The sequence below is a fragment of the Epinephelus lanceolatus genome, chromosome 9, assembly GCF_041903045.1.
Source record: "Epinephelus lanceolatus isolate andai-2023 chromosome 9, ASM4190304v1, whole genome shotgun sequence".
Classification (NCBI taxonomy): domain Eukaryota; kingdom Metazoa; phylum Chordata; class Actinopteri; order Perciformes; family Serranidae; genus Epinephelus; species Epinephelus lanceolatus.
The window spans coordinates 42348793-42376555 of NC_135742.1; the positions used below are offsets into that span (position 1 = coordinate 42348793).

General features: G+C 39.1%; 2 protein-coding genes across 4 annotated transcripts; one reads left to right on the forward strand and one right to left on the reverse strand.

Moving 5' to 3' along the window:
• Positions 1-322: 322 nt before the first annotated feature.
• uqcc3 (ubiquinol-cytochrome c reductase complex assembly factor 3) lies at positions 323-6683 on the reverse strand. The gene is made up of 2 exons (XM_033618937.2): positions 6420-6683; positions 323-587 (listed from the first exon to the last, which is right to left on the reverse strand). The coding sequence occupies exons 1-2, from the start codon at positions 6534-6536 to the stop codon at positions 456-458; spliced, it is 249 nt and encodes an 82-aa protein (XP_033474828.1). The 5' UTR covers positions 6537-6683; the 3' UTR covers positions 323-455.
• Positions 6684-9255: 2572 nt separating this feature from the next.
• Positions 9256-26501, forward strand: araf (A-Raf proto-oncogene, serine/threonine kinase). 3 transcript variants are annotated; one of them, XM_033620037.2, is made up of 16 exons: positions 9256-9377; positions 10966-11180; positions 12129-12232; positions 14681-14783; positions 14970-15124; positions 15958-16056; positions 16157-16295; positions 16709-16736; positions 16852-16982; positions 17293-17495; positions 18892-19068; positions 19484-19530; positions 20096-20214; positions 20901-21032; positions 22560-22694; positions 25062-26501. In XM_033620037.2, exons 2-16 carry the CDS (start codon positions 11070-11072, stop codon positions 25200-25202), a joined length of 1824 nt encoding a protein of 607 aa, XP_033475928.1. In that variant the 5' UTR covers positions 9256-9377; positions 10966-11069; the 3' UTR covers positions 25203-26501. The 3 variants fall into 3 exon arrangements, with proteins under 3 accessions (XP_033475928.1, XP_033475930.1, XP_033475929.1); XM_033620038.2 differs by lacking the exon at positions 9256-9377 and adding an exon at positions 9912-10047; XM_033620039.2 differs by lacking the exons at positions 22560-22694; positions 25062-26501 and adding an exon at positions 21806-22055.
• The last annotated feature ends 1262 nt before the right edge of the window (positions 26502-27763 follow it).

Sequence of the window (27763 nt, forward strand, 5' to 3'; positions counted from 1 at the left end):
CTCTTTATCTGATGACATAGTTTCTCAGTGTCAGTCACAACATCCAGTGCAACAGTGTGGCTCACTTGTGTTTTCAATTGTTTTCGGACAACAGTGGACCTCAGTGGCACAGAGGAAGAAGATAAATCAGGCTCTTATACACACAAAATATTTGTAAGCAGATACATTCACTGTTGGCTTTGGTCTTTCATGGAATTTGTTGATAGAAAAATATTAAACATCAACTATTTTCTTTTATACCTACCTGTGTGAACATATAAAGAACCTGATCCTAACCAAGCCTGGTCATCACTGAGTTTAGAATAAGACTAAAAAGATGTGGTTGTGTTGAAGAGATTTAATATACAATGTTAACATCCAGTGGTTCATTGTGTTCATTTGAACAGGTCCTTCCTGCATGCCAGCAGCATTCAATGCACAAGGACTTTGCTCACAGGTCCCAGAGCCTATCCTGTCTATTTTGAAGGTCCTCCGTAGCCTTTTGCAATGTTGTCGTTAGTCTCAGCAGCCTCCTTGATCGCCTGCATCACCAGAGCATTCCTCTTCCTTGTCTCTTCCATCCTCATTGGGTTTGCTTCAGGCAGATTCTGATAGGCAGTAAAGCAAGAGACAGATACATAGAATGAATTACTATATTTCACCACATAAATAAAAATTAACCTAATAACTTTTTATGTGTTAATTGCATGGTCTCTAAAGCAAATTATATAACTTATTTGCATAAATATTTCACTTTTTTTATTTCAGTTGTAAAAATAGCCTTTAGATTAACTGACTACAGAACCATCACCCTGGTGTCTGTGGTCATGAAATCCTTCGAGAGACTGGTGTTGTACCATCTGAAGGACATCACAGGACCCCCTGCAATTTGCCTACCAGGCCAACAGGTTAGTGAATGGATGATGCAGTCAACATGGGATTGCACTACATCCTGCAACACTTAAGCTCCCCAGGGACTTATCCAAGGATCCTGTTTGTGGACTTAGAGTTCAGTGTTCAACACCATCATCTCAGACATCCTTCAGACCAAACTCATCCAGCTCACTGTGCCATTGTCCAACTGTCAGATGATCACAAACTTCCTGACAGACCAGAGGCAACAGGTGAGATTGGGAAAAATCACGTCCAGCACTGGTGCCCCCCAGGGAGGTGTGTTTTCCCCCACTGTTCTTCACCCTCCACACAAACACAAAGGAGACCCATCTGTTAAACAACAGTCATCAGCCTCATCTGCGGCGGTGATTGGTCTGCATACAGGTGGGAGGTTGAAGAGCTGGCCCTTGGTCAAAGCAACCCGGAGCTGAACACTGTAAAACCTGTGGAGATGACAGTGGACTTCAGGACAGGCCCCCTTTGACTTTTTGGATATAAAATGTCATCACTTCATCACTGTATCCTTTTAGACATTTGTGTGAATTTTTGTCACATCTAACATATGAATTCTTGAATTATTTCCAAAAACATGTGGTGTAAGGTCACAGTGGCCTTTGACCAAAAAACTCTAATCAGTTCATCCTTAAGCCCAAGTGGATGTTTGTGCCATATTTGAGGGATTAAGATATTGCATTCACAAGAATGAGATGGACGCAAGTTTATAGTGACCTTGACCTTTGATCACCAAAATATATTTGGTTCATTGTTGAATCCAAATGGATGCTCAGAAAATTTGAGGAAATTCCCTCAAGCCATTCTTGAGATAGTGACCTTGATCGTCTGAACCCAGAGACACAATGTCAAACAACCAGACACAAGAACAGTTTTTTTCCACAGGCCATCACTCTGATGAACTCTTAAGTCCATAGTGACAGGAACAATCCCTCTACAATAGCCCTGTAACACCAAGCATCCACTTAACAATTATATTAAATACTAGCTGTTCTTTATTTTTTTCAATATCATCACTATCAATATATAAGCATCACTGTATACACATATTGTTATATCCACCTGCCTCATGTATATAAAGCAACTATCGACACTAATAATTGTACATTTGTTTTAACTGTATGTCTATGTCTGTATGCTGAGAGCAACAGAAACCGCAGTCAAATTCTATGTAGCCTACAGTGTACAGTGTACACGCTTACTTGGCCATCAAAGCGGATTCAGATTCAGAGATTAGATTAGCTTTTATTGTCTCCTTCAGGGGAAGTTTTTCTTGAGCATTCGAGAGATAACAATGTGACGTAACAGCCCACAGCCTCTCCACATGTACAATCAAACTACAGTTAACATTCAGTGATGCACAGATGTTCTGCAGGTGGACCAGAAAAGTCATTTCCAACCCTGCTGCCATTGAAAAAAAAGTGACATTTTCCACCTCTGAAGCAATGTTCTCCCCTTCACCTATAGTCAACCAGCTCATTATTGATGTCAGTGACCAGAAAAACCAAGGTGCCTCATCTGGATTAGACAGTTGAGAGGAGAAGAGCTGAGAAAAAAAACCTGAAGACAAGTGTCGCCGACCTTCAACAGATACAGTCACTCAAGTTACACAACCTGAGAACTGTGAGGACATCCAACAGGTGGTAACCGACATCTTCATCATCAAGAGAGGTGGGTCCATAAATCCATACCAAATGAGAAATGGTATCGTCATCCATTGACTGGGACCGGGGAGAAGAGATGGCTCACATCATTCCATATTGTGCTTATTTCCATGTGCCATGATTTGATTTGAAGGGAAAGAAAGTCCAAGGCTCTCTATTTAAACACATTAGACCTCATTGAAGCTTTTTGTCCCAAAGATAAATCTGCCAGAGACAAATTGTGGCATTTACTCAAACAAGTAAAAGAGGCTTCATGGCAAGGAGACTCCATCAGTGGTGCTCCCAGGGTGTGGCTGGGGGAGATGATGGCCACACAATCCCGCAGAAATAATTGGAAATAATTTGAGGCCAGCACTACTGCTGTTAACAGACTGTGGCACGCTCATTTTTTAAGCTAGTGTGGAGGCAGAGGTATTTTGTGAAACTGAACAACCTAATGCCTCTTGTAAAGGTAGGTAACAGTTTGTTCAAACCTTTTTGCAGTTGTTCAACTATTTTATTTCAAGCTAATCCATCATTTTTCTGTCTTTTTTTATTTTGATTTGGTATGTTTTAATTTTGTTCTTCGAGTGTACAGGACATCCTATTCAAGACATCACCATGAAAATAGCAATTTTTCTGTAGACCTACATTGGTACATTGTCATTTTTTTATATTTTGATGGAAACATTTCATATCCACCAACCCAAAGTCTCTAACTCCTGGCGTAGTTTGCTTTAGCTTATTTCCTTTCAAAAATAGAAAGTATCTTATAATCCCTAAGCCATATGGGGTGAGATCAGGTAATTTGTACATAAGGTAAAATGGGACAAATAAGGTTTTACATCTTGGCCTTTTAAAATATTAACAGGCAATCACCGAACGTGTTATTGCATTGTTGCTACAAATGTGCTTTATGTGAAAGAATCATTTTGATGCTGAGATAATCAGGCTAGGCAGAGCAAAAATTCAAAAAAAAAAATCACTGGTTCCAGAACCCAACAGTTAAGGCATAATGCGTGTGATTTTCTCTTTTGAGTGCTGTGGCTAAAACAATAAGGATACAACAACGGAAACAGTTGTAGGATGTAGCATTTTAATGGGTGTTTGACTTAAATATTTTCATAATACACTTTAATTTTTATGGGAAAGGGTTTTGAGTGAGTAGTTAATGCATTCAGGTAAAATGGGACAAAAAAATTGGGCATTTTTCTGAAATGGAACCAGTATGTTTTTAGAAGACCAAATATCATAGAATCATAACGTATTCTACTGTGTGCCACCCTGTCATATTACAGATATTAATAGTAGGCTACTTTTGTCACATAAAAATATGCAGTGAGTCCGTGTCAGCTACAATAATCAAGAATTAGCCATCATTGTTACACACATGCATCAGACATCTCCATTGTAGAGAATTTGGCACCAAGAAAACAGGAAGCAAAAGAAAAGAGACAGTAGGGCAAAAAAGATGGACAGTATTTTAAATTAACATCAAATTCTTCATGACTGATTAATGAAGCCATGATTAACCTAGTTAGGGAACATAAATGATTTAATGAATTAATGACTAAACTGATAGATGGATTTAGCCATTTCACAAAATGCAAACATGACTATCCCATTTTACCTGAACATGTTATCAGGCTGAGGTAGGGGTTCTTGATGTGTTTGAAGGTCCAAAGCTTCTTAATATTTTTACATAACAACGTATCTCAAGGCAATTGAATCCAATGCAACTGGACTTTATTTTGTTTCACCTCTTATCCAAGAGGCTTCATCAGTTCATGCTTGTCAGACTAGGCTGGAACTAGTCTGACAAGCTGGTGTGGAACACCCAGGTATTTAACCTCTGGGGAGGTCTTCACGAGGCCAATGATGTCACTGGTTCGTTAGTGCTCCAATGGTGTGTCAATGACGGTTTTGTGAAGACCTCCTCAGAGGTTAAATACCTGCTAGACTAGTTCCAGCCTAGTCTGACAAGCATGAACTGATGAAGCCTCTTGGATAAGAGGTGAAACGTCTTCTAAGACAAAACGAAGTCCAGTTGCAGACCGTCGTTGACACACCATTAGAGCACTAACGAATCAGTGACATCATTGGCCTTGTGAAGACCTCCTCAAAGGTTAAATACCTGGGTGTTCCACACCAGTTTGTCAGACTAGTTCCAGCCTAATCTGACAAGCATGAACTGATGAAGCCTCTTGGATAAGAAGTGAAACGTCTTCTAAGACAAAACGAAGTCCAGTTGCATTGGATTCAATTGCCTTGAGAAACGTTGTTATGTAAAAATATTAAGAAGCTTTGGACCTTCAAACACATCAAGAACCCCTACCTCAGCCTAATGTGCTACTGCTCCATTATGAGTGAAAATGTATATTTCTGTATATTTCTTATACTTGTTTCTTTTTTTGGAATTAAGCTGTTTTTATTTTGTCCCATTCACCCAAACACACTTTGGGTAACAGCATGGTTTTGAGTGACTGGGACAGTGTTAAAAGGCTTTGCTAATAAAGAAAATTATCAACCTTGTAATACAACACCATTGTGTCTGCTCTGTATGACCTAGATTAGTGCTTCCCAACCTCTTCATGTGTGCAGACTAATAATCAATCATAAAAATATTTATGGACTAGCTGGATTTTGCTTGGTGGTTTTTTTTCAGGACATTTTTGCAGGCTAGACTAGCTATCTAGCAAAAAGCACTAAGTTTACACTAAAACACTATCCAAACCTAAAGTCAAAGTCAAAGTCAAAGTCAGCTTTATTGTCAATTTCTCCACATGTACCAGACATACAGAGGAATCGAGAAGACGTTTCTCTCAATCCCACAGTGACAGGATAAAATGCACAAGCACAACAGTTAAAGACAAGACATTTCCTAACACTAAAGTAACAATAAAGTGCACAACAGATAAAGACATTTACTAAACTAAAAGTAAGAAACAATAAAATAACATATAAAATATAAAATCAATAAAAACTAAAATCTAAATATGTATAGTAGTGTACTATATACTGTATATGTGGAAAAATAGCAGCAGAAGTATGTTAAATATGTTAAAGTATGTTAAATAGTGCAAAAACAGTCAGTAATAGCAGCAGATATATTGTACTGTAATAGTGCACTTTACAATCAATCAGTTAAATGTGTTCAATGAAATTTGGTGGGAGAGCATTACAGGAGGGTTGTTTTGACAGTGGGGAAAAGCAGCTTTATATTGCTTAAGTTGAGGACAGACTACAGCAATGAAGTTTAACAGAAATGTACATGGAGTCTTACTTCATAATGATACAAAGAAAAAAATATGTGCATATGAAAATATGTCAAAGTATGAAATGAACTGTGCAATAAATATGCTTGCACCAAGATGTGCTGTCCGAATCACACAAATGATACAAAAAAATTAGGTATGGTCATTTAAATTAAAAGGTTATGTCATGCCTCCTTGGAATATGATAAACCTTCCTTTCCTCCCTAAATGGTTACACCTTCAGTATTACAGAAATGAATCAATTGGGCTTTTTTTATGGCAAGAACGTTTACAGAGGGATGAAATTCAAGAATGGTCTCAATCAACCTTAATTCACCTCTGCGTATTTATTTAGGCTACTGATATATTTTCCCTCCGTCCTCTCTTCTTTCTATTGTTTTTTAACATATAACCTAGGTTTACGTAAAGCCTAGGTATGTCACTGTAATATATATAGATGCCATATTAATGGGAGCAAACCATAAACTCATGCGAGCTTTTAGGGAATTAAAACGACAGTCGCTTTTGAGACACAAACTGGGTCTGCACTAACAACCTTCAGTATCTTTAGATACTTTGTCTAAGTTTTGTAAGCACTTAGTTTGTGTGTACACTGGATGCCACTCAGCTGACTCACCTTGACGAGCTCTCTCCGCCTGTCCTCTCCTGGAGATATAATGGACAACATCCCATAGCCGAGCCCCAGCGCAGCGACCATCGCACCGGAGCTCAGGAGGGTCCGCATGGAGCTCATCCTGGAGAGGGAGAAGGAGACGCAGTATATACCTGCTGTCTCTGTGTGACTCACTGCCGGAAAAATCAGTTACTGTATACAAGCTGTTTTGTTTGGTAACGTCGGACACAGCGGCAGTGGTGCACGCTGGGATATCGCTCTTCTTCTTTAGTTTAAAGCGACCGGCACGGAAGCCGGCTTTACATGTTATATGTGTATACCGCCTCCTGCTGTATCAACGTGTGTTGCTCACAGTACGGAAGTATGAATAGAATAAAAAGTCTTTATTGTCATTGTACAAACAACAACGAGATTGGGAGTGCTACATCTGAGCAGGTGCCAACTAATAATCAAAATAAGCAAGTAAAAAAAACAGACAAAACAATCATTCATAAAATCAGAAATAAATAGTGTCAAAAATAGGCTGTATCAAACATGTAGGAGAGCTACGAGCCGCTGGGGAATGTGGAAAATAACCCAATAGCCTACATTTCATGTAGTAGTACTGTCGCCATGTACAATTTTGAGTTAGCCTACAACATCTCGTGGAGGATGTTCCTTACATAAAAATACAAGTTAATATATTAAAGCCGCAGGCATACACATTTTGACAAAATGGAGCAAAAACATCAAGATCCAAAACAAGGATCATAATTCAAAACACCAAAAGCTGAGAAACAATCAGAGTTGGGTATAACGCCTTACAAAGTAACGCGTTAGAGTACTTTGATTAGTTTTTGCAGTAACGAGTAACCTAACGCGTTAGTTTGCTGTTTGAGTAATCAAATACTTAAGTACATTTTCAAACAAGACATCAGTTACTTCCGTTACTTTTAGAACGCTGGTCCTTCAGCTCCGAAACAGCAACGGCTGTCGTTTGGTTCTAATAACGGAGATAACCTTAAACCTATCAGTCTGAAAGAAGCCACCGAGCTTGTGGCTCGCTACGTGGTCGGAGAAATGCTGCCGTTGTCTACGGTGGAGTCTAAATAGGTGGAGTACATCCCTAGAGGAAATATTAAAAATGCTGGGGCGTTGTTGTCATACAGTTGTCTACGGCAGCAGATCGTTCTGTGTTTCTACTGGTCAAAGTGACGGCTGTGATGGGAGAATTGGATCTCAGTGAAGGGCAAGTGGTCCATTACTTTAATTTTGGAGACCAAAAATGTAGGCTTAGCGCCCTGTGGTCCATTGCCCAATAGGAAATGTAGAATACTCAAAATTAAAAGTGCTTGAGTTACTTTTCTCAGGGAGTAACATTGGAAGTACTTTTAAAATAATTGAGTTACTTTACTTAGGGAGTAACGCAGTAAAGTAACTGGTTACTTTTTTAAAAAGTAACGCAGTAACGTACTTTGATCACTTTTAAAGTAACCCTTACCCAACACTGGAAACAATAGACAGACACAGGGCAAAAAAACAACAAAAAAACAGGAAAAAAACCAAAACGTGTTCTAAAGTTTCTTAAGTCTCACCACAGGAGGCACAGGGCTCGACCTCGAATTTAAACCTTTTCTTGATAAACACTGCTGGTGGATAATTTGTATGAATTGCGTTTAAAGAGTTTCTTTAACTTTTTGGGAAGATACATACCTTTACAGGTAGGCCTAATTGTTCCAGCACAACAACAGCAATAGATAAAAAAAAGTAGTCCATAAAAAAATAAATGAATAAAAATAGAACAAAACACAAAAGAGAATACTAACATTATACAAGTTAATTAATGTTGAGGCTTGTAAAGATTGGGGGTAATTTTAACTCCTTTACCTGATAGGCTTTATGAATTTTCCTCCTTGGGATCAATAAAGTTTTATATTAATCTCTAATACTACACCATCAGTCATTTAAAATAAGATAAGATACATTTTATTGATCCCACAATTGAGAAATGCCAGTGTTACAGCAGTCAAGTGGAAAGAGTTAGATTAAAGCTTTCAATATTTAAAAACTTAAAAAAAAATTGGCATGCAAAAAAAGTACAAAAAATACAAGAAACAGCAATAAGTAATAATAATAACAATAATGAGCAGTGGATAAAAAGTGAGCAATGGATTAAAGTGAGCATATTTAGTGCAAAGTGAATATTGTATGTGCAAAACAACAACAAGGGGGGCAGCAATGCTTATAGTAGTGTTTATAAGGTGTCCATAGTGTCCCTAAAGTGTCCATGGTGCAGTTCATTGTGAGCAGTGCTGGCTATATAGCCTGACAGCAGACAGGAAGGACCTGCGATAGCGTTCCTGCACACACTCTTGACTATGTTTTATTATGCTATTAATCTGAATCTACAAAATAAGTATTTTGGATATATGGAGTGGATTAAAAACTACTATTTGCCTCTGAAATGTTGTGGACTAGTAGTATTAGCCCAAGTAAATAAAATAGAAATAGTCAAGTAGGCTACAAATAGGCTATGTTCTTTTATGTTCTACAAATGTTCGACAATAACAATAATAATAATAATAATAATAATAATAATAATAATAATAACAATAATAATAATAATACAATAAGGGCATATCTAATCTTATTTTGTAAAGCAAAATAATGTCATTAGCCTATTTGTCATTAAGATTATTCACCATATTAACTGTTGTAATCATAACGTCTACTGAGAATACTGAGTATTGCATCAGGAGTTACTGTGTTTTTTTTTTTTTTGTTTTTGTTTTTTTAATTTAATGGCTGCACTAACATGACAGTGAATTGCCGCCACCCACTGGGCATTACCCTGTGTGGCGTGCTTTTCCCAGCTCCGAGAGTCAACCAATGAAGACGGAGCATTTCAGAGGTTTTCCGCTTTCCCCGAAGTTCTTGACAGATCCGACTTCAGATTGAGAGAATTCAAGATGGCTGCTTCAGGTAAGCGTATAACTTTTAACCAAACTGTATTAAACACGTTGACGGAAGGAGGTTTTGCTGGTATGCTGACAAATGTAAAGCGGCAACTGCTGTTTTTAGGCATGTCAATTGAGTAAGAGACTGCTGTGTATTTTGGGAATACACCAGAAGTAGCCAATAAGCTGACGAGATGGTAACCCCCCCCCCCCCCCTTCTCCAAATTAGCTAATGTTAGCAGGCTAGAGGTAGCGTAAAAGCCCTACACAGTAAAGTAACGTTCAGCTAAATTAGCTTCAGAGTTAGCCAGATAATCTCCTCTCCTACTCCAGTCAGCATTTAGCCAGCTAGCTCGCACCGTTTCAAATCAAGCTGAGAGGAATTTACAAACGCTATGATAACTTTGTATCGTTAGCATTTTATTGGCATTACTTTACCTTTTATCCACTTCGTATTAATCTACCTTTAAAACTTAGTTTAAGTCGTTTAACTGCCGCCCCGAGAGAAACATGGCCTCCCAAAACTCAAAATGTCATTGCATTGCAGGCAAATCCCATGCTAAGCTAAATGGCTAACGTTAGCTAGCGTTAGCATGCTTGTTAGCAATTTTGCGACTTTGGCTGTCAGCACTTAATTACTGCATTAATTTAAAGCTCTGGCTGGCACGTGCCTGGTATATGTTACATCATCTAAGGTAAGTTAATATTTGTTCTGTTTGGTAATCTTAATTGTGAACATCGTTGCCGTTCGTGTTGGTAAATTGCTCAGGAGTAGCGTTAACATTAAGACCGGGTTTGTGCCATTCTCTCCTGTATTGCCTGATTTAATTAAGAAAAACGTAGGCAGTCAATTGTTTTCCTCGTCAACAACAAGAGTTTTTACTTATGCGATAATGACTGAGAGTATTTCACAACTCATTAGGGTTTATTTGGGTTATGTGAATGTATCCACCAAACAAACATAGTATTTTCAGTCACATTAGAAAGTAAAGATCTTTAAGTGTCCGTTCTGATTGTTATCCGGTACACTAGTGTTTCTTGTTTCTGCTGTGCTCTCAGCATTTTTAGTAGTTTGGCATCGCCTTCTTGCCACAAAATAAGGGCAGTGTTGAGAAGTTAGAGATGTTTTGCGTCCTCACCCCCTCCATGTACTCCATGCTGTGTAATTCCACAGCGAGGAGAAATTAAAATCTGTCATTAATCGGAGTGCTCTACTTTTTTTATCATAAGTTGTATTTATTTATTATTTAGCATTTGCATAATTAACATTGTTGGATGACTACTAAATTGTCCTGATTCATGCTCTTTTTTTTGATATGGATAGCCCAACATTAGCTTTGTCCAGCTTTGCTTGTTTGCATGGGCTGCACATCTTTTGTGACATTATATTCCTAATTTTCTTGCTTATTATTTTTGTTTTGTAATCATGTACAGTGTCAGGGGTGCATTGTGTTGGATTCTTACAGCTGATTTCTTAGGAGAGGCATCTACACCCGCAACCCATCATATCCATTATGTAGAACAGAAAATGCCCTTTTCTCCAATAATAAGATCCACTTATTTACACAGGTGATATATTGTCTCCATGCTGAAATATGTCCATGTTTTTGCAGGCTCCAAATAAAGGGCTAACTCTTCTGGATCCCACTGTGCATGAAGCTCTCCTGAGGTTGTGGTGTCTAAGTGCTGCGTGTCCCAGCTCTTCCTGCCTCTCATCATGTCCTCCACCTCCTCCTCCTACTCCTCCTCAGGGGAGACTAGTCCGGAGGATGTACCCCGAGGTGGGGGCACCATCCGAGTCTACCTCCCCAACAAACAGAGGACAGTGGTGAGATGATTGGCTCTGTACTGTCCTTTATCAGACAGTAATCCAGCAGAAAATTGTATTTTTTACATATGGCTAATATAAATATAAGTATGCTGTATCTAGATTAATTAGTGATTGCTGACTATTACCACCTCTGTGAAAGTGATGCCAGTACTGTTGGTTGTAAGTGTTATCACTCACACCTTTCAAACTAAGTTGATGAGTAAGCTAGTGGATGGTTGGTATCAGATTTCACAGATGGTGCCTGCCACTGACGTTCATTTGATTTATTATTTCTATCAGACACGTCTTGTTTTCATATTCTGAAAATAGTTGTTTAATTGTCCTGTCAAGTGCTAAATTGTAACATTAGTGATAATGATGATTGTGCATTGTAGTTAAAATTGAATGGAGGACAGTGTGCTCCTATTGTTATACTCTTAAACTGTAAAACAGCAAGCCATGTGTCTGCGCTCAGCAAGTCTTGCATAGCCTACATGTCCACTTTCCATGCCTTTCAGTTAAACTTTGTTTTGTGACATTTGCTGTAATATTGCAGACTTCCAGTTTCTCTACTTGGCTTTTTATATAAAATGAACAGGCATACAACACTATGTACCGAATTTGTTTTGTGTCACTATGTCAGAAAGTCACATAATTGGGACATCTTCTGCGGTAACATAACCATGGAACCAGCAGCTGTGGTTAGATGACATCCCACAATGTTGTCATATGATCTTTATTGTGGTTAACATAGGAATGCAGCAATATTATTTGGGGAACAAGTGATCTGTACTTTGGACTGAGTTCTAGTCTGCCAGAAGTTCTGTCACAATATCAAAGTCTGTAGTGTAGCTGAGATTTTTGCTTATCAGTACTTCTGGTGTACTTCCTTGTTACCTGTACATACCTGACCAATGGATGTCATTTCAAAGTCACATTTGTTCAAATTAAGTTTTCTGTTTTCAGGTGAATGTTCGCCAAGGACAGACTGTCTATGAGAGTCTAGATAAAGCCCTCAAAGTGAGAGGCCTGAGCCAAGACTGCTGTGCTGTATTTCGCCTTCTAGAGGGGTGAGAATGCATTTTCAACTGCTTAATGTTCTTAAACACCGTATAGGGATAACAGGTTGCATGCCTTAATGGTCTTTATAAAAGATCAAGAGGCAACAGAAATGGATTGGCATAAGTCTCAGATCTACATATTGTACAATGTGGTTTGTTGGCATTTTTATGAAGTAACAAGACTGAAGTATGGATTGCGGTGCACACTGATTTTGTGTGCTTAAGTCATTATACATGCTAAACAATAGTACCTGTCTCATAAACACTGAACAAAGGTTGAAATGCCACTTTTTTAAAATTTGATTCAATTTTGCACAGTTTTAAGTTTGAGATCTAAGAGTTTTTATGCACTCAATGTGTTTCTCTCAAATTTTGGTTGCAAATTTTGTGTTAGTGAACACTTCTCTTTTTCCAAGATAATCCATCCTCAGGTGTGGCATATCAAGATGCTGACTAGACAGCATCGTTACTGCACAGGTGTACCTTGGGATGGTCACAATAAAAGGCCACTCTAAAATGTGCAGTGTCATCACACATCACAATACCACAAATGTTACATGTTTTGAGGGAGCGTGCCATTGGCATGCTGACTGCAGGAATGTCCACTAGAGCTGTTGCCTGTGAACTGAACATTTATTTCACTACCATAAGATGCCTAGAATGTCGTTTCCATGAATTTGGCAACCAGCCTCACAACCGCAGACCAAGTGTAACCACACCAGCTCAGGACGTCCATATCCAACATCTTCACCAGTCTCAGAAAAGCTGATACCTGTCTTTATGGTCCTCATTAGGGCTTTGACCTGACAGTAGTTTGTTGTTGTAACTGACTTGTGTGGGCTTTGATGGCATCTGGAGAAGTGTTCTTTTCACAGATGAAGCTTGGTTTACACTGTCCCGGGCAGATGGCAGACACTGTATGGTGTTGTGTGAGTGGGTGGTTTGCTAATGCCAGTATTGTGAACAGAGTGCCCCATGGTGGTGGGGTTATGGTATGGACTGGCATAAGCTATGGACACAGGTGCATTTTATTAATTACAGTCTGAATGCACTGAGATACCATGACAAGATCCTGAGACTCGTTGTCATGCCATTCATCTGCTGCCATGACCTCATGTTGCAGCATGATAATGCTCGGCTTCATATTGCAAGGATCTGTACACAATTCCTGGATCTGAAAACACCCCAGTTCGTGCTTCGCCTGCATACCCACCAGATATGTCAGCCATTGAGCATTTTTGAGATTCTCTAAATCAATTTGTACAACAGCATTTTCCAATTCCTGCCAGTATCCAGAAACTTCACACAGCCATTGAAGAGGATTGAGCCAACATTCCACAGGCCACAATCAACAACCTGATCAACTGTATGTAAAAGTGATGTCGCACTGCATGAAACAAGTGCTCACTGACATGGGTTTTAACAATTTTGCGACCACAGTTTGAGAAAAAAACCTTTTTTGTGCATAAGATTTGTAGATCTTTAACTTAAACGTGTGAAAAATGGTAGCAAAAACAAAGGGTTGCATTTAAATTTTTTGGTGGGTGTAAAGGTGGTGAATTTTACTTTTAAAGGTCCGGTGTGTAAGATTTAGGGAGATTTAGTGGTATCTAGTGATGACGATTACAGATTGCAATCCGTCTGAAATTTCTACTGGTTAGAATTCCTTGAGTGTCCATTGTTCAAGAGGTTGTTATCAGGAGATGAATTATCCATAGAGATCTCTTCTCTCCAAAACAAACAAACCAGGGGTGTCATTTATAACACAGTGTGTAGGATCCATGCTAAAAGTGTACAAAGTGCGAACAAAAGCAGAAAATGGTGTATACCAAAACATATTCTGTTTTATAAAACTGTGTGTACACCTGACAGTGCACAATTTCCTTTTATAAATCCAAATCAACTTGGAATTGTCGGACGAGAATCAGCCTCATATCCTGCCCTCTACACACCCACATTCAACCATGAATGGTCAATACAAAGCACCTTTTATGAAGGTTGATGCATAGAAATGAGTCTGCTGATTAATGGGACTTGACCGGTGAATCATGGCAACAGCGGAGTGTCACCACAGTCTTTATATGTTTACAGCATTTAGACGGATGTCATTTGAAGAGGAAAGTTTGATAGGTGAATACAATTTGATGTGGCCACAAGAAATTTTAGAGTTTTATTTAATATAATAAAACATGTTGGTGATCTTCCAGTGATCATCTTTGATGATTTTCTAAGATAGATGAGTTTATCATGCAGTATTAGCTGATACAGACCATAGAAGGTCAATTTTCATGACAACATCATAAGATATTAACAGTTAAACACCATTGCATCGTGAGAAACACTAAAATGGTGTAAATATCCACCTCAGGTGTGGAAATCTGTGGGTTTTAAACCGATACAAACTGTTTTTTTTTTTTTCCAATATGTTTTTCACATTTTATGATTCTGCTTCTCCAGTCGAAAGAGACTGACAGATTGGGACACAGACATCACTCCACTGGTTGGAGAGGAGCTTTTAGTCGAGGTCCTGGATGATATTCCCCTTACCATGCACAACTTTGTAAGTAGCTGGCAAACACGTTTGTGACTCTTCTGACATTGCCTATATTTACAGAGTCTCAACCTATTCGGAACTGACTTGGTTGGCATTTCACTTGATATTTGAGTTAATAGTCATTTTATGCCCAAATGTTTCGTTAACATTGTTGGTGTAAAAATTGATGTTATGGCTTCTTTATTTGTGTAGGTACGGAAAACCTTCTTCAAGCTGGCTTACTGTGATTTTTGCCACAAGTTTCTCTTTAATGGCTTCAGATGTCAGACATGTGGCTACAAATTTCACCAGCATTGCAGTAGCAAGGTCCCTACTGTGTGTGTGGACATGGATACCGTGAGCAAACGGTGAGTTGGAGAAAAAATGCTCAGTATACATTAATGATGATGATAACAACAACAATAATAGTAACACATTAATTCTTTTCAGTTAAATTGTCAGTTGAACTTCATATACTAGCTTTTTCAGGAGCTTTAAATCTCATTTCACTGTCTTCCCCAGCTTGCTTAGTTAGACTCTCTGTATTTTGTTGTTTATTTTTATAGTAAAAGTGTTTCTGAGGTCAAGAATTAACATTCATATTCAGAAACAGGAGTATGTGGGACCAGATATAAAGGAAAGATTATTATGCACTCTGTAAAGAAAGAAAAAACTTTCCTGCTGCACCTGCAGCATTGTCCATGCTGCAGGTGCTCCAATACAGAGAGTTTAGGTGCAATTGTTTAGTGAAACATGCAGCCATTATCCAATGAAAAGGAGCTACTGATGAACAAAAATGTCTGAAAGGTTGATTCTTACTGTCACATCAGTCTTTTATGTCACCAAAAATTTATGCGTCCCTTTTGCGTTTTAAATCTGTGATATCATGAGGAGATGTAATGAGTGTTTCTGTTTGCCAATATCACTTTCATCACGTCAAAATCTTCTCAGTCATTGAAAGAAAGGTTATCGCTAAATTAATTTTGTCAGCTTTTTTGCAAAAGAAATGAACACCAACCCTTGAATAGTTCATTGAATAGCAGTGTTCATCAGATCAGAGAGTCAGGGAGTCCAGGTTGAAAAAGCTTCAATTTCAGATAACCAGAGCTGAGTCTTTTAATGAGTGTTCCTTTGTCTGACACCTTGTTTCAGTATGTCTTTTTGATCTTGTCCTATGCCTTTTGTCCTATGTTTTGTCTAGATGTGATCCTAGTCCCTGCACAGATGAGTACCCACGGATACTATTGCCAGATAATTCCCCATCACAGAGCAATCTAGCCTTAACCCCAGAGCCTGCTGGGTAAGCTCCTATAAACAGATTATATTCAAAAGACAGTTAAGTCTTAGTATATATACTGATATTCAAATATAAGCTGTAACTATTTTACTTGATCGCACAGGATGGACCTCCTGTCCCCGACCTTTCGCTTCCCCATGCCGGGTGGTGATGGCCAGTCTCTCCAGAGGCATCGCTCCACCTCCACTCCCAATGTTCATATGGTCAGCACAGTGGGCCCTGCTGGTGCCAGCATCATAGAGGTCAGTTTCGGCTTCTTGGTCAGTGTATTGAATGGTTGCCATTGCTGCAAGGATCTGTTTACATCCACTCTGTGTACCTGTTCAATATTTCAAAGCATACAATGTAACAAAATGGTTAAACTTCATTAATAATTGCCTGTAAAACCACAATCGCACTTTGTGGTGTAAACATAAAGCAAACTGGCTGTGGTGCATCAGAAATTGTTAACCTTGAACAGCTTTGCTGAGGTAGCTTTTTGATACAGTTTTCAGTACAACCCACCAAGTCAGTAAGGCAGTTTCACACCTAGGTCCAGGTTTTGAAAGTGCTAATAAAGTAGTTATGAAAAAGCACTGACCTCAGTAGCTTCTGCTTGCTTGTGTTAAGTTATCAAATATGAGTTTATAATGTTGGGTCCCCCCTCCCTTTTTAGGAAGCACTAAAATTCAACAACACAATGGGTATGTGTTTTTTTCCTCCTTCTCTGTTTCAGAATTTGTATTCACTTTTCATTTTACATTTGGTGTTACTCTCCTGTTTTGAAATACTCTCTTGTACTCACCCTCATTCCTGCAGGTCCTGAGCCCTCACCAAAGCCCTCCACCAGCCCACCCTCTTCTCTTGGCTCCCCAGGAAGGAGACCGCCCAAGTCTCCCTCAGAGCACAAGGAGCGCAAGCCCTCCTCATCAGATGACAAAAAGAAAGTGGTATGTGGTCTTTGACCTTATTCACAAGTCATTGGTTGTCTTGGACAAGTGTAAAGAGTTAGTTGTGAATGCTAAACAAATTGATTGTGAAAAAACCTCCAGTAAAGAATCAGAATCGGTTTTATTTCCAAGTAGGTTTTCACATTCAAGGAATTTGGCTTGGTGTATTGGTGCATAACAAAGTATATAAAATATATAAAAATATAGAGTAAAAGTATAAAAAGGAAATACTTTTAACAATTAAATATGAAAAGGAATTTACTTCTGGTGTTAGTTAGCAGTTCAGTACATTTAAATGATGTTATTTCAGCACCGAGGAGGCTACAGAGACTCAAGTTACTACTGGGAGGTCCACTCTCGAGAAGTCACCATTCAGAAGAGAATAGGTGCTGGCTCCTTTGGAACAGTCTTCAAGGGCAAGTGGCACGGAGACGTGGCAATCAAGATCCTTAAAGTCACCGAGCCAACGCCTGAACAATTGCAGGCCTTCAAAAATGAAATGCAGGTCTTACGGTGAGTCTTATTTGGAAAAGGGCACTGGCAATTTCATTTTCATTTTCATTTTCATTTCATTTTGTTTTCTAATAAGGAAAATATATTCACACTATTGATCAATGGGCTTTCATTAATGAAACCTTTGTGATCAGTAAAAATCAATTTTAACAAGGCTAGATTGAAACCTACTTAATTTTGGCCAAATTGTTAGTATAGTGTCTAAATACATGCTGTTTAAATGTACATTAATAATTCCTCAATATTGGATATTCATCTGCAATTTTCTGTATTGGTTCCAGTAATGTATTTTTTTTCAAGTGTGCTGTAGTAGCATGACACATGCACATTACCACTGATCTCAGCAAAAGGCCCCTGCAAAACATTATGGCTCAACCCATACACCACCATGGCTGTAAAAAACCAAAGGGACCTTACACACCAGGAAAGAATTGCATTAAACATAGTACACATGGCAGCGAATTTTTTCATTCTGGGGGCTCCTGGTGGTTTGTGTGTTTGTGCTGCAAGCCCTGTGCTTTTGATACAGAATAGTAACAGTCCATGCACATACTGGAGCACTTATTAGCTTACAGTGCTCTGTGGCTTTCAGTCAGGCTGTATCTGACTATTCAGTGATTAACATGCGGCAGTAATTGTTTTTGGCAAGAGAGGTCTAAATGCTGTTGACAGGTCAAGCTACTGACTGAAAAACTCCTAAACAAGGACAACTGTGCAGTGGACACATATAATTCCCACCACTGTTAATGTCTACTCTGAGTTTGCCTGCAACCTGCATTCACTCTAAGGCTGCAACCATCCAAGATGTATTCTAAGCTGCAACTGTTATTCCTGGTCCTACTTTTTTCTCTGCAACACGTTAACTGTGCGTCTGTTTGCATAAACACCTGATATGTGATGAGTAACGCACATGATTGTTCCAGAATGAATCCTCGACATGTCAACTAATGCAGTCTTGCAGAAATGCCTAGTTTTGGTTACCAAATGCAGCCTCAGTATTTATACAAGTTAAATTACAGTTTCAGTATCTTACGTCCCTCTGTTCCTCAATAACTATGCTTTGCGTAAACCGGCAATTTGAGGTCTGATTGCACCTATTCACTTTGAAAGAGCAATGGCCAGTGATGTCAGTGACTCAGTTATGAACAAATGGGTTTATATATCTGACCTGGCTTTGCTGCAGCCTAATTAAAATAAGGCTTTTAATCAATTTAGTGCAATGTTCTAATAACTCTGTGGTCACTACTTTGACTTCAGCCAACACCAGTTCATTTTGTTTATTGCATTTATTTGTCACTCTCAATAATAACAATTCAAAAACTGTACCTTGATCTAAATCTGATCATTGATCGAACAATGGAATATCTAACACTATTACCATTTCTGTTCTCTGCAGGAAGACCCGCCATGTCAACATCCTGCTGTTCATGGGCTATATGACTAAGCCCAACTTTGCCATCATCACACAGTGGTGTGAAGGCAGCAGCTTGTACCGCCATCTGCATGTCACAGAAACCAAGTTTGACACTATGCGTCGCATTGATGTGGCCAGACAGACAGCACAGGGCATGGAGTAAGACCTGCAGCTAGATTCCATTTCACCATTACCACTTACTAACTACCAATACCCTTTTTTTAAATACTAGACATCAAGTGTCAATTTGATGCAGTGTTTTTTCCAGTACACAGCTTTGTGCACTTTGTAAGAATGAATGTTATTTTGATAGAGAATAATCATTCCTTGAGATACTGATTTTTTTTTTTATAAACTTGTGATGTGATTAAGTTAATGCAAATGTAGTTAAAAGTAGTAAAAGTAAAGACTTAATACTATAAGAGACCCTCTGAGAAAGTTGATGGCTTAACATTGTAGCTTTCTATTATTGTGCAGGATGCAGTAAGTTGAGACAAGTCTTGTCAAACTTGATGCTCTGCCTTTTTCCTTACACAGATGAAATCAATGATTTTGATTTTCCCCCCCCTTTCAGTTATCTTCATGCGAAGAACATAATTCACCGAGATCTGAAATCAAACAGTATCCTTTATTGTGTGGTGTTACCTTTTAACAATGCAGACATACAGGTTTTTGTACCCTAATGTGATGCAACCAATAACCACATTGGCAAATATAAGCGATGTGTTCCGTTCTAACTAAGGTTTAACCACAAGCATGAATCATAACCTTGTGATAGGTAGACATGTAGAGAACATTCAGAGTTTTACAATGGTAAGATGTTAAATTGTTTTCTCTACTGTGTGAATGACTAGTAGGTTTTGACTTTCAGGGTGTTAGCATCTACATGGGTAAGCAGAATAAAACACACTGCATTTTAGCAGGTCAGTGATCCTAAATGCAAAGGATAACATGACCTTTTCCCAAACATTTGCATCTGAAAACACGTAATATTTGTGTTTTGTTGATCAAAATGAATGCTGGCTGCCCCTTGGCCAAGTCTATTTTATGGGAATCACAATTGTATTCAGTGTGTGTTTTCCATTCTAGACCTCTAACTTCTCGTAATTTCTTGGTTATTAAAGGTGTTGTGGTAACTGTTGAATTTATAAATCATGTTGTTATGTTTCCTGAGCTCAGCTGCTAGATATTTTTCTCCACGAGGGCTGGACTGTTAAGATCGGTGACTTTGGCCTGGCCACAGTGAAGTCTCGGTGGAGTGGCTCTCAACAGGTAGAACAGCCCAGTGGATCCATTCTGTGGATGGTAAGTCTCTCTAACTGTATGTGATTACTTTGATTCAGTGAAGAAGCATCCACTAAAATGTCTCTGATTATTACAGACTGTAACATGAAGGAATACTTTTTGACAAGGCCTGGGTATTGGGTAAAAAATGACAATAGCAGTACCAATGGGGCGGCAGTAGGGACTTGGTGTGGGAACCGGAGGGTTGCCAGCTCAAGTCCCCACCCGGACCAAAATATTGAGCATGGACTGGTTGCTGGAGAGGTGCTAGTTAACCTCCTGGGCACTGCTGAGGTGCCCAGAAAAAAACTTTTTCTGTATGTCTCTCCACAATGTAACATATATTATGTCATCAGATGATAATAACCAGACAAAAGTTTAACATATAACAATAATAATACCAGTGTAATAAGAATTTTAACCAGTGTCTCGCTGTATATTTGATGACCTAATTAGATTTTGGTGCACCTTACTGCATATTAACTTCCTTGTAAATGTGATAAAACTGATTTTTATAATACAGGATCCATTTCAAATATATACACGTAGGTGTAACAAGTGAGATATATTTGCTTAATTTAAGATATGATTGTTGAATTAAAAGCTAAATATAAAAGCTAAAAAGTGTAATTTTATCATGATATTTTGGCTGGTCAATATGCAAATTAAATGCTTACTTGGGTCATTTTCATCCCATTTTTCCTGAGGCTCCTGAGGTGATCCGAATGCAGGACAGCAACCCATATACGTTCCAGTCTGATGTATATGGCTATGGAGTGGTGCTGTTTGAGCTGATGTCAGGGACCTTGCCTTACTCCAATATCAACAACAGAGACCAGGTGATATAACGCAACTTTCTTCTGTGGTGACACAACACTGACGTAGTCTAAAGCAGACAATTTGATTAATCCAGTTCATCTTACAGAACATTTTTCCAAACACAATTGTCCTCTCTAATGTTTATACCAGTTGAGAACACACTCTACTTTTTAATCAGGTATAAATTACTGAAATGTCAAATTATCGAAATCACTGCAGATTAATTTGTTTTCTAATCATTTTAGCTTTAATTTCTACATATCGTCAATATCTAAAGCAAATTCAGTGGGAATTAGTTTATTGGTCATTCCTTAGATATCTTGTCTTAAACCAAGTGTAGGGCAAGTGAAATTGTGATCTGTTGGTGGAACAAGATAGATGGTAGACTTGCACCGATTACAATTTTTTTGGGCTGGTACCAATTTCCGATTTGCGGTGTTTGGATGGCTGATTCCGATTTCATTTTTTTCAAACCACTTTGCAGCACACAAGATATTGCAATATTTTCTGTTTTTGTTTTATTAGAACATTTTAACCAAGATACAACCAGCTTTTCAATAATCATCTCAAACAAACAAACAAAAACAGTGACATGTTTCTTAACCTTTTAAGAAACATTTTCCTTTCTGCTCAAATATAACTTCAGGTACAGTATTAAAATAAATAAGTAAAAAAGGAATACATAAATAAAAACATGGATGAATAAAATAATAATTCTTGGTGTATAGCATTTGTGGGTAATTTCTTGAATAGACAAAAAAGTAAAAATATCTCCTGTGGAAAATTCACACAGGTCTTAGGGGCGTGCCCGCCAGTAAGCGCATGGACACGCGCATCTTTGGCATGCGGACACGCGCCTCGTCAGTTTCAAGCGGCACAGTGCAGCAGTGAGAGCTCCACAGTTAAGTTTAACACGGACAATTAACAGCTTTCTCCTTTTGATGTGTGTGCATGAATGATTAAGGTGAGAAGCAGCCCATGTTTCACTTCCTCACATCGCCCAAGCCTTGAGTTGTACGTGTGTGTGTGTGTGTGTGTGTGTGTGTGCGCTGCTGATGTTACATGATGTCAATCATGTGGCGCGGCCGAAATTTGACCGGCGTTTTAAATCGGCATTTCTTAGACTGACTGGCTGGTCGCAGGTCACGGCCAATCACAGCCGATCACATGAAAAACTGCCCGATTTCAAGCACTGCCGATTAATCGGTGCAAGTCTAATAGAAAGTCAGCACTTTGAACCATTAATGTCTACACCAAACGTCATGGCAATCCATCCAAAAAATGTCAGAGTTATTCACTTTGGACCAAAGGGTTCCTCTAACTGACCAATGAATGGATAGGCATATATCACCATATTCAGTGGGTTTCTCACATTCACCAGCTGAATCAAGTGAAGACTTTAAAAACCTGTTGGCAGACATTGGAATTCCTTTTTCTTTTCTTTTTTTCCTTTTTTTTTTTTTTAACTACAGTTTAAATTGAAGTTCCCCTACATGAATAGATCAGTCAGACTTCTGCAACAGTTTACCCTCTGTTGTCTTTCTCAGATAATCTTTATGGTTGGACGTGGTTACTTGTCTCCAGACCTCAGTAAGCTGTATAGTACCTCACCCAAGTCAATGAAAAGGCTTATCATTGACTGCCTGAAGTTCAAACGTGACGAGAGGCCCCTGTTTCCCCAGGTGAGTAGTGAATATGTTGCGCATATACCAAAAGGCATCACACAAAACTAGCAGAAGTCCAACTAAGCACAAAAACCTGTGTTATCATCATCTAGTAAAAACTAATTTCTGTAAAGACATATCTTCATATGTATGTAGAATCTGTGGGACAATATTTTGGTATCAGAAAGTGTTCTGCTTTCTGTTTGTAGTCCGAGTACTATTGACCAATTGCGTTTGAGCAACAGGAATGCAGTTAGCTTTTTTTAATGCCTCCTTGACGGCCGCAGCCAAAGGCATTATCGTTTTGGGTTATCTATCCATCCATCCATCCATCCCATTCTTCTGAATGCTATTTCAGGAACCCCTTGAGAGAATTTCCTCAGATTTGGCACAAACGTCCACTTTAACTTAATGATGAACTGATTAGTTTTTGGTGGTTAAAGGTCACTGTGACCTCACAATAGAATAGAATACAATGAAATGCTGAAGTGATGACATTTTATATCCAGTAGGTCAAAGGTCAACTTCACTTTACTCAACAGCCCTTTTTTCACCTTATTTTTTCACGGAAACACGGAGACAAAACAGAAAACAGCCAGCTTCCTATTTTTTGTGCAACACTTCCGGTCCAGCACTCTTGACCACTGTGTAAATGGGAATCGCCCTGTTGTTTACCTTGTTGAGTTTAGTTTTGTAAAGTCTATAAACACAATGATTGAACAAACATTACTATTTTTATGTGCACGTTTTGTAATTAATGACATGGTTATCGTAGATTAGGCGGGCTAACCGTTAGCTGTTAGCCATTAGAGGTGTCTGTAATAACTCAATAAACGGTCCTTGAAAAAATATTTTTTCCAGCAGATGTCTTAGTTACAACATGATTGAGCTAATTGGAGTAGTTTCATGTCATATCCGACAACAGGAGGCTTTTAACAGATGATGTCCTGATGTTAGCTTTGCTGCTAGTGTTAACGTTAGCTGTCCCTGTCAGCTGCAGCCACTGATGCTTTCTAGACATCGTGATTTCCCAAAACTGAATAAATACCACACATAGCAACACAAAACTGCTTTGCTAGCTCAATCATGTTGTAACGGCTGGATGGTTGATGCGTACATGCTGATTCGGATGCTATCAGAGCCGATCCGCGCATCACTGTGGCTTAATAATCAACTCAGTCAATAAAAACAACCCGTCCTCTGTTAGGAGTGTATGTCGCTGACAGAAAGAAAGAAAACAAAAAAAGATAGAAAAGCAGCATACACCTCACATATTTATTTCTCACAGTTGCGCACATGTTTTGCTGGCATGCAGAAGCACTGTCTGTGTGTCTGTGTGCCGAGGGTGCGAGCCGCAGCTTCAGCTGCTCAGGTAGAGAGGCTGTGTAGCTTGGTGTGTTTTTCGCTGATTCGGTTCTGCAGGTTCTCTGCTGGTACACTGGAGATGGGGATCAAGCAGTTTGTCTCACTCGGGATAGATTGTGCTGCTTTGGTTCATAGTTTTTGATTGATGTGCGATTTATTCGCGTTTAGAGGGAATTATTTTTACTAGCAATTACCGGGTAACAGAAACGCGGGTGCAGTTATCTATATAAAATACACAGACTAACTAACTAACTAACTAACTGATTGACTAACAAACAATTGAAAATTGAAAAAAATTAGCTTGCACCGTTAGCTCTGGAAAGGGAAAGCGGCTGACCGGAAGTCACTCACAAAAACACGGAAGTTGATCACTGTTTACTTCCGTGTTTGAAAATAAGGTGGATACGGCCACTATGGAGTCCCTTCTTTATGCTGCCTTTGCGGTTTGACACAGAGCTAAACAATGGCAGCATCATGCTGCTCTAGTTTGTGATTTCAGATTGCATGACCGCATCACAAAAGCAAGAGGCATAATGGGCATGTGTCTGCCTTTAGTGTGTCATATAACTTATGCGTTGGCAGTGCTTTCTAAACAGTAACAATGGCATAAAATGTCAGTAACATTCATCTACCATCTCTTTTAAGTCTCGGCCTCTCCTCAGAGTGTATGGAGCTCCCAGACCTCATTGTTTTTCGCAATTTGCAGACACTTGTGGCTGCTGGTAACTGCTACATCTTTGTGAACACGATATAGGGGGAATTTCTTCAAATTTGGTACCAACATCCACTTGGACTCAGTGAAGAGCTGATAAGAATTTGGTTGTCAAAGGTCAAGGTCACCGTGACACTGAAACTGTGCTGATTGTATAGATCTTCTGTACTGTCAGGGGGAAGATGTGTGTGAAGCATTCATGTTTTCACAGACATGGATGTAAACTTGAAGTGCAATGTAAGTGGATCAAAGAGGCACACAACCATGAAGTGATTATTCAGGTTTTGTATTTGTTTTCCTTTCATCAGATCCTGGTAGCAATTGAGCAGGTTCAAGACCTGCTGCCAAAAATCGAGAGGAGTCGCTCAGAGCCGTCGCTCCATCGGGCCGTCCACGCTGAGGACCTGAACCCCCTTCTGTTCCACACCACCAGGCTGGTGCCCCTCTAAGCTCCCCACAACATGGGGCAGAGAAGTCGTCACCTGTCTAAAACCATCACAGTGTGAGGCATTCAGGTGTCTCAGAGAGGCCACAGGCTGACTGTCCTGACAGACCACAACCCCCAACTCACTTCCTGCCCCTGCAGAGCCCCGGAGCTGCAGCACTCAGCGCAAAACTCAGTAACTGCAGAAATAACCGTAACACTTTTAGTCTGATGGTGAATCTTCTATTCTTTTATAACATGACAAAGATCTGCTCATTAAGGGATGTAATTATCTACTGTATCCAGAAGGATGTTAAAATGCCTCTGATCAGTCCGTTTGCGAAAGTCATCAAACTGGTTAAGCTGCATTACATATTCTGACCTACTAGGAAGTATTTTCAGTTGGTTTTCATAAAGGGTAAAGACAGTTTGGCACCAACCCTGCAAAATTGTGTGCCCATTTTCAGGAATAAATTAGTCTTAGACCTTTGAGGAGCACTGTGATCATAGCCAAAACATTTAAATCAGGTCAACAGTCCAGTGCCAGAGCTGCTGGTTCAAGTCACCTGATCAGCTCACATATTTCAAATGCTCTGTTGTCATGCGCCCCTTTCAGTCTAATGCGATGGGAGATCTGAGATGTGAAGCTAGTGATTTGAAAGCAGACTCAGTGCTTAGTTACCTTGGTAAAAGTGTCTCTGCACATACAGAAAGCAGTGACGGGCTTGAAAACAGAAGTGGTGGATTTTTGCAACTTAGTATGACCTCAGAATAATTTATCTGATTTGGATAGCTGCACTCGAATCATTAATTTCACCTTGGACCCAGGTTACCATTGATGTTACATTATTGATGGACTAAAAAAAAAAGTTAAACTCTAAAAAGCATTTGATATGTGGAGGTTGAACGGTTAACACAGCAGCACCTGGCCGAAATGACTGTAGTTCAAATAATTATATTTTTTAGAGATATGCATTTGAATTCACATATTCCTGTGAGTCTTAAACATTACAGTTTGGAAAAAGTACATCAACAGGCCATTAGATCTCTTTCAGCTTAAATTATTTGGACCAATATTTTTGCAGTTGATACAGAAAGGTTTGTCTGACAATTTGTTGTTCTGATATTGAACATTTCCGAGCCCAAATCACAGGGCAGAATATTAATCAATTCTTATGCAGATAAAACTACTGTATTAAGACGGTTGAGGTTTGGGGCTTTAAATAGACTGATAGGACAGTGTTGATCAATTCTACACATCCTCTTTAACTGCAACATTTAAACCTTGTAAAATTAGCTCACTGTTTTGGTCTGCCCCTCATACACAGTGTCGGAAAAACACGTTTACGTGTTTGTGCAGAGCACACCTTAAAATTCAAGGTGGTACCAAGTCTTTTTGTTCCGCTGATTCTTTTCTCTAGTTTCACCAGTGTCATCACACCCCAGATCACAGGACTGCAGATAAGACAGCTTTTACCTGTTTTCTTTTGTCATTTTTATCTTCATGAGGAATTGACAGACCATTGTAAGTTCCATTCTTAATGTAACTGGTTAGTTGTATTGCTGCTACTTTTAGTGTTTTCTATTCATATTTTTTCTACACCTCAGAAATGAGACAGGCTTGGACCAGAGTGCACCTTCATTGTTCGCAGCTGCAACAGGTCTTTTGCAGTGTAAATTAGCCCTTGGTTGACACCTCACACATACATGCCCACACACATACTGGTCGTAACACTGTGAGTTACTTGGTTAAATGAGTCATACCGATTTGGATGCACTGCAGAAGGTGTGAGAAGTGGAATTAATTTCCTGCAAATAATTGAGGATTCAGTGTGCTCCATATAAACTTGACCGTATCACGTCGAATGGATTAGGGTGACGATGCACCTTTTAGAACAGTCTGTCCTCGAAGGCGCTCGTGTTGTTATCCATTATACACACACACAGTGACAATGAAAAAGACGGCTTGAAAGAAGCTCAAATCATGCTTATTTTCACCTTTAGATTTTTGGATTTTTTGTGTCAGAAAAGCATCATAATTGTCTGATCGCTCTCGATTCCACTGTTAATAAAGGAGCTTTAGATGCTGTAGATGAGTGGGCAATGACTTGGTTTGAAGAATGAGTCCTTACAGTTTAAATGAGCAAATTATGCATCATCCCATTGTTCATGTAGCTAGCTGATAAGTGAGTAGCATTAATGGACCAAAGTTTAGATCTTTGTTTGTTTGACTTTCATGCCGTCTTTGTCTTTCAAACAACAGTTGGAGGTGACTGGCTATAACTCAGTACGTTTACATGCACACCTAATTCAAGCTACAGTCATAGCTCGACTTGGCCATTTAATTGGACTACTGTCCTTGTCCCAGTATACAAGCACAGGAGGGGAATTGATTTAATGACCGAAATATGTTCTTCTCTGATATGATGGGTGGTGAAATGCCTTGTTAGTATTGGACCTTTTTTCGGTTGACCTATTACATCACAGACCCAACAATCAACAAACGTGAGCTATGGTTAGCTAGCAGCAAACTGGTACCAACAGCTTTGTACATTTCGTACGTGCTGTACACTTTTACTTTTTGTA